General features: G+C 36.8%; 1 protein-coding gene across 1 annotated transcript; it reads right to left on the bottom strand.

Annotated features, from left to right (window-relative positions):
• Positions 1 to 2,479: 2,479 nt before the first annotated feature.
• Positions 2,480 to 9,862, bottom strand: LOC141587084 (LIMR family protein At5g01460). The gene is made up of 14 exons (XM_074408505.1): positions 9,244 to 9,862; positions 9,075 to 9,160; positions 7,269 to 7,381; positions 7,006 to 7,116; positions 6,540 to 6,638; positions 6,294 to 6,416; positions 5,632 to 5,694; positions 5,478 to 5,542; positions 5,236 to 5,345; positions 5,039 to 5,153; positions 4,897 to 4,962; positions 3,309 to 3,419; positions 3,162 to 3,228; positions 2,480 to 2,938 (listed from the first exon to the last, which is right to left on the bottom strand). The coding sequence occupies exons 1-14, from the start codon at positions 9,591 to 9,593 to the stop codon at positions 2,891 to 2,893; spliced, it is 1,527 nt and encodes a 508-aa protein (XP_074264606.1). The 5' UTR covers positions 9,594 to 9,862; the 3' UTR covers positions 2,480 to 2,890.
• Between the last annotated feature and the right edge of the window lie 2,424 nt (positions 9,863 to 12,286).

A 12,286-nucleotide genomic window follows, 5' to 3' on the forward strand; every position in this document is an offset into this window, starting at 1 on the left:
TATCTTGTTCCATCTCATTTAATTGTCATGTTTAAATATAAACGTTTACCTGTTTTAAGTATCTTACATGACTTGCCTGTTTTAATTCTTTGTTACGTTCATTTTGACAATTTGTGGCTGGGAGAACCTTTAGTTACTCCCCACTGACTGTGGCGTTCATGTTTACATGAATGACAGGTATTAGTTGGTGCATCTATGGGGTGAAGACATGTGTGAGCTAGCGAGCACCTTGGACTAGTAGTCGGTTTAGTAGGATTGTTTAGACTCGCCTTTTTTTCATTTGTCATTTGAGGGATATATTTTCCCTCACCTTGACTATCACGTTTGTATAATTTAATTTAATCTTTATTTCTGCGTTTTTTATTTGTGTTTTAGATTTTAATGAACCCGCGCTTTAGATTTTAAAGTTTCAAAATTTTCCTAATTTCCGCTTGAATTTATAAGTTATGTTTTCCGCGTTATTGCGGGGGTTCACAGTAATCTGTAATTTTATGTAATTTTTGATGTAATTTAAGCTTTCAATAGGAATGTATAAAACCAGTTTTGAAGGTTTTTGAGTAGGTTTTGGTTTTGGCAGTGTAATTTGTTAGGCAATGTAGAAAATGGAATGTTTGATAGGTTACTTAACCTAATTTTATTGATTTGATGTGTTTTGGTGGGAAATTCAAAAGCTCATTTTCCCACCCTTTTTGTAAAATATCTACTTCCACTCACATTTCCCTCTCTTTATTACCAAAACCGGGAAGAGGACTGTTTTGGTGGGAAGATTAAGCCATGACCCCACTTCTTAAAAAATCTGCTTTATTTGATAATTATACACACAAGTTGCTTCTAATCTCATTGTCTTGGTTGTTGTACCAAATGGAAATGGGTAGATCATTGTAGAATGGAGGAAGTACTATTTAGATACGTTATCTGGATTTGCTTTGAATTGTGAAAGTTCGATCAATTGGATAGCAATTGATCTATTGGGCTTGAACCATGTCATTAAAGTCCAATGACAGTATGTCATTTCCAATTCACAAATTGTTGGATAGGACGGTCTCTTAGCATAAGACCAGTCCATTTAACTTCAAACCCAATTTATAATAAAAAACCGCATAATTATGATAGAAACCAACTTCGTCCCCACTATTTTACTGCCATTTACTCCTCTCTCTCTTGTTATTTGCCCTCCTAATCTCCTCCAACCTCACAAGTCACATATTGACTATTTTCTTCGCATAACTTCTCCATACCAAAATTCATCTCAAAGCCATAATTATTTACTTAAAACATTCAATTTTCAAGTTAAAATAGATAGCCATTATCTTAAAACTTTAGTTGACAAAAAATAACAAAAAGCGATACTCCGTAGAAGGAAAAAACATGAGTTTTCTATTCATTATAATAAGAAGTTTTCAAGGTAAAATTGGAAGTTTTCAAGGTAAAATTAAAATTAATTATGTAGTAGAGATTTTAAAGTAATTGGAAGCCATACTTTTCAACTTAAAATTCGTAGTTTTCAATATAAAAACATGAGTATACAAGGTAAATAGTGAGTTAAAGTTTAGTAGTATTGAATTTTAATTCAAAAAATCTGTAAGTATCAAACCTACGTAAATGGCAACTTGGCCTAGCAATGACGGAGATCACAAGTCTTCATCTAGTTTTAGTTGTTTGGTGGAACCACTGTAACAAGAGCACGACAATCGCAAAGGATGTGGGATTCAGCGGCGGCAGTGGTCAGGAGTACGTGAGCTTCAGCGACGGCAGTTGTCAGGACGTGGGCTTCAGCGACGGTGGAGGTGGAGTTGGTGCTGATAAGGGAGTTATTTGGAGTTGTAATGGACTAATGGTGGGTGTGAAGAAGCACAAATGCACAATTGAATATTTGAATATAGGGGTTTCGATTTCTTAAGATTTTATTTAACTACCTTTTTTTATGGGCTATTTCTCCTATTGGGCTCGTCTTATACTATAGGACGGTCCTATAGGAGAGTTACTGTAATCATTTACACCGGAGTCAATTTCAAGGTTAGCAAGAAGTGAATTGGACGTGGGTTGCCATTCAAATCTATTTCAAGTCGCCGATTTGGATTATCTAGTCCACCCCAATTTTGACATGTCTGTACCTATACCCAATCATGCGTCCAGCGGGATAGATAATGGGAGTTTGCAATCTACTTAGAAGCACACGGACATCCGACATCCTATGTTTCACGTTAGTTTGTAACACTCCAAGTGACAAATAAGAGGTAAAGTCCCACGAAATGCGATGGACACCACGATGAGAAGTTCGTCATAGATTCAACGCACAACACTATAACAAGTTTACAACTCACATCAATCATAGGCATTTCTACAAGTGAAACATGGGCGCCAAATGTGGAGACAAACTATAATGGCCTTTTGACAGCTTCTTGTAAGAGAAACAATAGCAAATGCGTGTGCAATTGTGCATGTACCTCTCAGAGGACGGTCAGTTGCACTATGTTAATTTCAGATTGAGCGAAACAAATAGCTACACACTCCTTTCATCCTTTCAAGTTTCAATACATGATTTGTAGTTTATAAAGCCATATTATAAGGGGGAAAAAAGGCCAATTAGCGTTATTTTCATTCCCTCTCCCTAACAATTACATTACAATAAGCTCACTCTCTCCCATATCCCAATAATCTATCTACAAGTCCTACACTAGGTATTAGGTGAATCAAATAACAATACATACATTAGCAAAAGCAAACAAAACAGCAGGTCATAGCACAATCACTCTTGTCGACTAGCTCACAAGCGACCAGTTCCCGAACCTCGACATGTCTATAGCATTAACACAATAGGTACCTGTGAATCTGTGATGAATGCGACTTTAGGAGCTCCACGTGGCTGAATTCACACCGATTTATGCAATCAAGAAGAAAGCTGGAATCTGCCAGAAGGCTTCTTTCTCCGCCAACCCTGAAACATCATCACGTACAACGATGAGGAACAGCCCGAATAACGTAAGGTATTGCTTGGATTCGATGTTAGGAGAGTAGGCTAGGAGAAATAGAGGAAACAAAGCAAACCCAAAATGACCTGTTTGGACGGTCTATGTAAAGGTCGCTAACCTCTCTTTTATAACTATGATTCTACTTTCTCTCCAAGAGAGACATGGAAAATGAGGATGTCGTGAACTTACAAAGGCCGCATAATAGACAAACGTCAACAAGGCCAATGCAATAAACCCAATCTGGAAGACATTATACCTGCCGACAACAGGAGACATAAGTAGCAAGTACTTCAACAAATCTTGAAAAGGGTCGTATAAGAAATAAGATTAACTAACTTGTATAAGTATTTGATCCCACGCAGAGACTGTAATGTGTGGCCAAATATTTCCTCTGCCGCGGTGGCTTGGGCATAATACGCAAATGCGCTAGAACAGAATTGGATCACACTGAGATACCAGACAGAAGCACAAAAGGTAAGACATATCAGTCAAAGTTTTATGATTATCAAAACCAGCATTACTAATACAAAACCATTGGACGACGGAGAAGTGAAAAGGGAGCTTGGGAATGGATAATAAAATGAATAGTGTCTTCGAGGGGTTAGGTTAGAAGAATGATGGTCATGTTTCATGTGTACGAGGGTTATCCGAGTCCATTTTTATTAACGATGGTTGTATGTGAGATGATTGAGATGAAATGACTCCTAACGGGTGGCTTAGAATTTTAGATTGATAACTTTTGTTTGTTTTTGTTGCATTTTTTCTTGTATTTTCCTTGGGTTTTTTAGTTTGCATAATGCTACTTCTTAGCAGTTAGTTATATCCTTGATAACGTTTACCAATAGCAATAATAAAAAAAACTGGCTTATAAGAGAATAAACGTTCGGGCATACTCAACAATACACCCATAGGAGTAAAACAATACTCTAGTTAGGAACTTAGGATGACTAGAAACAAAGGAGGTAACCTCAAAAGTAGGGATGTCACTAAGTGGGTGAAAGAGGGTAATGCCGTAACGCATTGCACCCGCTGCAATGTTTTGATGGGTGGTGGGGCGGGCATGGGGACTAGATATCAAGATATTGTCCCGCCGCTAGGGGGGGGGGGGATTTTGCATTCCACCTGCTTCAGGTCTGCCTAACGCCAATTATACCATCAATATTATTAATAATTTTAGAGAGTTGTGCAGTGTTTTGTATTTGCAAAACCAGTACAAATGTAAAATCATAAATCAAAATCAAAACCATTTTTTTTTTTTTTTGTACAAATGAAAACCATTTTATAAAATGCTGTGATTAAGATAAATTTACTAAAAAATACTTTGTATAAGATAAAGTCATCGACTAGATGATAACAGATAAATAACAAGTCTGGTCTTACATCTTCACCCCTTGGGTCGGGTATGATTTTGGAAACTTGTACCCGCATTGGGGAGAGGGGCGGGTATATGTATGAGTTTTGCATGACGTATGGGGGGCTCTACACTCATCCTTATCACCCCCCACCTCACCCACCAATGACATTCCTACTCAAAAGGTGGGAAAATATTTGAGATAATCAGGCAATGAAGCATACTCGAGTTGGGAGCAGATCATAAAAATCTCACATTGGAGAACTCAGTCGATACAACAGCCGTTAGAAGTAAGCTTCACATCAGAGAACTCTAATTAAGAAAAACAAACTACCACAGAAATTGAGGAAAAGGACTAAATAACCTTCAGTACCAAGCAACAGAGAATAAGTCTAAACCTTAAATGCCTGAATATGCATAGTAACTGGTAAGAACAGAACTGAACTGGAAAGAGACTCGTCCACGGAATAAAGACCAAATTACAAGGTAAATCAAGAGCCAAACAATCATATCTCAAATTTTGGTCCATGTTTTCAGAATTTCAGTAATAACTAGCGAGTTGGCAAAACAAACCTAATGGAGCAAAGTAGAATCAGGCCAACATTGAACAGGAAGGAATTCATGAGAGTTGCTCCCCATCTGCAATAAAGGTAAGTTCATAAATGTTTGCCAATGGATGAACAGAATTAGTACTCTTAAGTCTTAAATTTCTTACTTCATTGGGTGAATCGTAATGAAAACTAATCTTAGACCAAGCATAGTCGCTCCAGCAACAACTGCTACAAGAAGATAAAAGCAGAAAAAAGCAAATGCCGCAGTACCCAGTAAACCTGACAAATAACAGGAAACATATGAAAAACAATGATCATACCAAAAATTTGGAAGCAAACACACTGGTACAGAAAAACTCACCCCAGACATCATCCAACTTGATGAAGACGAAGTTTAAGAAAGGAGATAATGGAGGCCTTATTATAAGATATATTACAATATGTGCTATCCAAGCCACTGAAACAATCAACCTAACAAAAATCAAAAAGTTCAAACACAAATACTTATGATGATATGCTAGCTGCAAGGCACAAAAAAACTGCACCCACTAGTGTCAATTAAACAAGAAACAACAGTTCAACCAAGTAAACATCAGTGCCTACCCTAAGATTCCCAATATGAGTTTTGCCAAGTATCCAAGTACAGTAAGAGCCCATGCAGTCTCGGCCTGCATGAAGCAGAAGAGATATATAAGCAACGGTCAGTGCATAAAACCATTATTATAGAAGTCAAATATTCAGGAGTCACATGCTCCACCTTTTCGCCTTGAGGATACATCTCTTCCAAAGCCTTTACGTCTTCTTCAAGCAAATGCAACTCCTGAGGAGCACAAAGAAATGTCACTCAATGGGGTTGAATAAAAATAGACTAATGAAATAAATAATTGAATTGGATTGTTTTGGATGATACCAACAAAATTGATTGCTAACTCCTATTTTCTGATTTAATTAATTGCGCAAATATTCAAATAATAAAAAACGCAACACAAATTGTTGAACGTAGACAACTTTTATCGGGACAAGCACAACTCAGTGACAATGCCTGCTACACAAGAAAGAAACTGGACCTTGACAAGGCAAGCCAGTCTCTTACTAGCATTTTGAAGAAGACAAAAACAAAAGTGGATTATTTTACTGTATTCGGGCACACGGGCAATGGAATGCTATGCAAAGGAAACAAGCACGGTGCTTATAAACAAGAGTAGATCACATTTTGGCAAAGCAGAACACCAAAACTCCCTACAGCAACCATGCCTTCACCAAAATGTACCAATGAAATTGCCCATTAATAGAAATTAATTGCTAGATACTAAGATCTTGTTTACATCAGCTCATTGTTTTGTATCAAGTATAGCGAGTGCTAAAGAGCATACTGCTTAAAAAACAGTTGACGAAGTACTAATAATACACAAGACTTACCTTCTCCACTGCTTTCACATTTTTACGCCATTTTCGTCCCTTACTACCACCTCTTTCTTCCTGATGAAGAGCATCAGCAGCTTTCTTCAAATCCTTTGCCTTTTTACCAAGCTCGGTAGCTTCCTGATAACCAGCAGGAGGATATCAGCAGAGCAGTTCATGCACAGAGATTCATCTCCAACATGAATGGGTAGAGGGTTCACAACTTGTTGCAATTGTCAGTAAGCAATTAGCCAAGGAAGTTACCTTAATATACTGAGAGCGTGTTATGACAGCCTTTGGTCGCCTGATGAATGAAAATATGAGACCCAGTGGTAGACAAGCAATGCCAACACCGCCAAATATCTATGCGAAAACAAAAAGGTAAGTCACAAAATCCAAGGCAGAAATATATGTACAACCTGCAATACTAGAAAAATATCCTTGTATGATTAGGATGAGTTCAGAAAGAGTGAGGAATATTTAACAGTAAGGCATAGACACTTTCCCTGTGTATTATTGGCATTTCGAAATATATAGTCAGGAAAACTAGGACAATAAGAACTGTCAAACTTTTCTTAAACACCTCCAAACAAGATGATGTTTCCCCCCACAAAATTCAAGTAGAAGAACTACCTGGCGTTAAATACAGATCTTCTATATAAGCTTCATACTAAAAGTTAAGGACATCAACAATGAATAACAAGTAGGTCAGTAGATGTGAATAACATACCGTGAAAAGTACAGACCCTGCAATGGTTGCAAGGGCAACAACATATTCTGGGAAGGTCGTTCGCATAGTCCATGTAGTCTCTGACTTAGCACTAGCTATGTATGCTGAACACTATAATGAAGACGGCGGAACACAGATACAATGAATTAATGATGTTAAAAAATAAAAATACTTCAGTCTAACTAATGTACAACCAAGTAAAAGAAAATCCACAAGCAAACTGCATACCAGATAACTATATGGGATATGTGTACTTCGCTAACCTGGCGTGAATTGTCAATACATGGCTGAGCACTAGAGAAGCTCCATGAAGTTGGAAATGCTGTAGTGTTTGAAGTGAGATGCCTTACTGTGAAGTCCACCTTACCAGCCAGCCCTGGGATAATGTGGAATAGATGTGCAACTATTTAGCACTACAAAAATTGCATATTGGGCAAAGATGACTGCAACAATTTTCAACTATAGTTTTAACACTATAAAAACTCCTTTTTTCAGTCTTACAATTAACTCTATAGGAAGACAGCTGTCAACAATGTGGATGAGGCCATGAGGGTCTACACTTTTCATACCAAGAAGCTCTTCCACCAAAAGAAAACAAGAATGTTGAAATTTGGGGTCAAGATCAAGCTAAAAAGATCACACTGTCAAGCCAAATTGCACATGAGTGATATTTACCGATCCACAACTCAGGCTAGGCCAGTGCAAATCTTACAAATCCTATGTCGTTGGACAGCTGAGAATTGTAGTTAAAGAATGAATTCTGTTTCATGATAATGCCACCAGTGGGGCTCAAGTTTATCCTTTTCAAAAAAATTGACCCTGCGAAGATCAGGTCAAGCTATTAATAAGACCACACGACTTATTTCGCAGCTTAAGTTTCCATTGTTAGGTACTCTTGTATGAAAGCTGAGGTGTGAAAGCCAATACAAACACAGGAATGTTGCAGAAAAGTCTAGTCTACACACATGTGAGCATCAAGGGCATATTGTCGTTTCACTTGTGTAGAAGGCAAAGGTGCAAAACATTTAAACGAGAAAAGAGAGAAAGGGGGGGGGGGGGGAGGGTTCATAATTATGCTTTTTTATAACTGAGACTGAAAGTCAAGAAAAATATAGGAATGTTGCTGAAAGGTTTAGTGTGCATCAGGGGCATCTTGACCTTTTACTTGCCATTTACCTCATGTCCAAATATGTCATCTGATCCAATAATAGTCCAGAGGCAAGGGAATGAAAATCAACAGACGTATGTGTTTTTGAGTCTGAAACATAAACAACTGACTGCCCTCTGAGCTCTCAAGATTCGACCAATACTAAATAAGAGTCCTAAAATAGCTTGATCCATCCCAAAACTTTGAGCACAACTGACAACCCTCAATAATCAGTAATATACCCTAAAGGGCCTAAACTAAGTAAATAAAACTGAACATCTTCATTTTGTGCAAATATAGGCTTTTCATATACGACTTCAAAATAGCTCCAACACTATACCAGATGCCAAGGGTAAGGGTCTAACACTTTTCATACGAACAAACTCTCCCAACAAAAGAACAACAGAGTTGCAATTCGTGGTCAAGATAACTCGAGATCAAGCTATAAAGATCATATCATTGAGTAAGATTGCACATGGATGGTGTTTTTTGATCCATAACTCAGGCTACACCGGTGCAAATTGTTTGAAAGTAGGCTGAAGCTCAAGTTACACCCATCTCAAAAAGAGTGATAACATGAAGGATCAGTCAGGTGAAATTATCAAGACAAAACATGGCGTATATCCTAATATAGGTTTCAATTTTTTGTTATTCCTGCATGAAAGCTAAGGCCTCAGTTGATCACTTTAACTAGGACCTTTACTTAAACTCGACAAAATATCTACTCCCCGGCTTAAAATAATATCAGTAGATTCAGTCTGACGATACAGAAACATTAGGGTTCCTTCTATTTTCGTAGTGTGTGGCAATTTAACTCTAAGCAAGCCTACTGCAGAGTCCTGAGTCCTAAGAATCGTGCATTTACCATTCATACAACTATATAGACGAGTTGAAGATGATAAAACTGATTTCTGAATCTTACCATACAAAATGCCGAGGACAAGGGCGACAATCACGGCAGTCAAACCCACCCAAATCATGGCGCTCTTAACCCGCTTCCCAACAGCCCTACATCACAAACACTAAAAGTAAAACAATCCTCATCATATAAAAAAGGAGGAATATAAACTCGAAATGCAGGTGAGACATACTTATCCTGATCACCCTCATAGTAAAAGATAGCAAACGGAATGACGAAAAAGACGAGAAAGGCATCGACAATGTAGACGGCAAGCCAAAGGTCCTTCATAGGCAAAGTCAAGTGACAAGCACCATTATAAAGAGCATGACGACAAGCTTGGCGATTAGCGACGTCAGCAGGAAGCATGAGTATAGAGATAACGGAAACAGAAAGACCTAAAACGACGACGAATTTGGGGAAGTAGGCTTGATTGACGTCATCAGGGTGTTGGTAATTGATTAGAAGGTAGACATTGAAGATGAAGACTAAGACGACAACTATAATAGCAACGATCAGCAATGCTAGGTTGAAATCCCCCATTGCTGATTGAATAAATCGGGGAAATTAGGGTTTGAGGTGTGATGATTTGGGGGGAAATGGTAGATGTTTTGTTTGTTGCCGATCTGGGTTACGGAGAGAGGGGAAGGAAGACGGAGGTGTGTCTGTTTGTTTGTTGGATTTGCGTCTCTTTAATTCCAGTAGCCTATTTACGGGGTATGGTGTTGGAATTTGGAAGAAGGGACTTGAGACTTGGGACTTGGGACTTGGGACTTGAGAGGAGGGAGACGTTGGGTTTGAAAGTGTGTTCCATTTTTTTTTTTTTTTTTTTTTTTTTAATTGCTCTTTTATGGATATATTTTGGTTCTATTTAGTAAAATTAATTAAGAAAATAGCTGAAACTTGAAAAGGTAATTAAAAATTAGAAATTTATAAGATAGCTGATTATATTAAAAAAATGTTTAGCAAAATAACTAAAAAGGTAATTGATTTTAATGAAATGATGTAAAAATATATTATAATTATTTAATAGTACAGATTTAAGGGTTTAAAAAGGAAAATAAATTCAAATCAGGTATCTGAAATCTCAAATGCTACTTTAGATAGCATTTCATTTCAGGTATCTTATTTGGTTAAATAAACTACTTACCAAATGCATACAAAAAAAAATAAAGTACCTGAAATTTTAGTCAAATAAGCTACTTTGACCAAATCAGGTACATAAAATGCCTTGCCAAACAAAGCCTTTATTTAATCATGGACTTTCTTTAATAATATTTTCATACTTTACCCTTTCTTTAACCAAAAGTCTTCCTCCTATCTTCTTCTTCCCCAAAGCATAACCAATTTTTCTACTCCCTCCTATTCTGAATAACCCTCCTTATTTCATTGTCCGTCTAGTAGCCTATTTACGGGGTATGGTGTTGGAACTTGGAAGAAGGGACTTGAGACTTGAGACTTGAGACTTGAGAGGAGGGAGACGTTGGGTTTGAAAGTGTGTTCCATTTTTTTTTTTTTTTTGTAATTGCTCTTTTATGGATATATTTTGGTTCTATTTAGTAAAACTAACTAAAAAAATAGCTGAAACTTGAAAATGTAACTAAAAATTAGGAAATTATAAGGTAGCTGATTATATAAAAAAAATGTTTGGCAAAATAACTAAAAAAGTAATTTATTTTAATGAAATGACGTAAAAATATATTATAATTATTTAATAGTACAGATTTAAGGGTTAAAAAAGGAAAATAAAATCAAATCAGGTATCTGAAATCTCAAATACTACTTTAGGTAGCATTTCATTTCAGGTATCTTATTTGGTTAAATAAGAAACTTACCAAATGCGTACAAAAAAAAAATAAGGTACCTGAAATTTTAGTCAAATAAGCTACTTTGACCAAATCAGGTACATGAAATGCCTTACCAAACAGAGCCTTTATTTAATCATGGACTTTCTTTAATAATATTTCCATACTTTACCCTTTTGTGGACATGGGCCACGGAGACGTTTGGGACAAGCGTTGCATTTGTGGAGTCGCCGCCAATTTTTATGGGAAATTGGAACCGTTTGGATACCTCGTGTCATGTCATGACACAAAGTGGTGACATGAACACTAAGAACTCGTTACCCTTAGCATTTTATGTCTAGAATGATTCTCGTGGATGCCAATGAACACGGATGTTCACAGAGATCTGGAGTAAGGGGTGAGGGTACGTATTAGGAAGCTCTTTAATCGAACACCTAATCCCGCCCTCCTCGATAGCGGCCTCTACTAATGATTAGGGAAATTATTCATATTTGATATGTCGTCGATTATATGCATGCAATGCAACATCCAACGTTTTAGTCCTAGCATGTGAATTAAGCTATGTTGGGGAACAAATAATTAGCACTCAATTATGTCGAATTGGGATTTAGAATTAATTACATGTGAATACAAGCAAATAAATCATACAATTAACGGTAAATAAATAGCGATAAATAAAATAGCAATAATTAAGATTAAAATGAATTAGAATGATTTAACTGATTTATGTCAAAAATACACTTAAGACGGAAATTTGAAGAAAAGAAAATAAAAGTTTGAAATTAAAGTGACAAAAAGGATAAACTAAAGGTGATATTATGATTAGTAGTTAATTAATACCTAATTAAAGCTACGTCAAAGCGAGAACGGAAATTTCAGGGACAGAACTCAACTCAGAACAGGCGCAGCATCTGCTGCGTCCCTTAAAAGAGGCGCAGCTATTCCTGCGTCTGTTCTTGAGTTGAGCTCTGCCTGTGAAGTCAGAACCGCGGGTAGTTAATGTTCTTGGGCATGCTTTACGATTGATTATCGGTATTTGACTCAAGTGAAAGTGAATTAACATATTAATTACATATAAAACCGTCATGAAAGCGATAAACACAAATTAAAACTAATCAAAACGAATTATAAACGAATTAAAACAAATTAGGTTTATTTACGAAGACGGAAACGATCTTTAAAAAAACTTGATAAACTGGAAATAAATAATGGAAATATGTACAAAGGACGAATTCCAGAAACTTGATATGAGCAAATCGATCTTCTAAAATCCGGGTTTGATTTAATGACGAAAACCCGCAAATATTGATTATACTCCCTCCATACCACACCAATGGTAACATTGACTTTTTCACACTTGTCGAGACACGTTTTGCAACGTGAATATTGATAGTAGGAAATTTGTCGTCTACTCCCTATATCAAAACTATT

Source organism: Silene latifolia, chromosome 6 (genome assembly GCF_048544455.1).
Source record: "Silene latifolia isolate original U9 population chromosome 6, ASM4854445v1, whole genome shotgun sequence".
Classification (NCBI taxonomy): domain Eukaryota; kingdom Viridiplantae; phylum Streptophyta; class Magnoliopsida; order Caryophyllales; family Caryophyllaceae; genus Silene; species Silene latifolia.

What these genes read in the sequence shown, in the direction of transcription:
- LOC141587084 (XM_074408505.1), bottom strand. Translation starts at nt 9,593, where the DNA reads ATGGGGGATTTCAACCTAGCATTGCTGATCGTTGCTATTATAGTTGTC. An exon ending in TGTCCTCGGCATTTTGTATG is followed by an intron (nt 7,382 to 9,074) that starts GTAAGATTCAGA and finishes ACATTATCCCAG; the next exon opens with GGCTGGCTGGTAAGGTGGAC. An exon ending in ATTCTACTTTGCTCCATTAG is followed by an intron (nt 3,420 to 4,896) that starts GTTTGTTTTGCC and finishes CTGGTATCTCAG; the next exon opens with TGTGATCCAATTCTGTTCTA.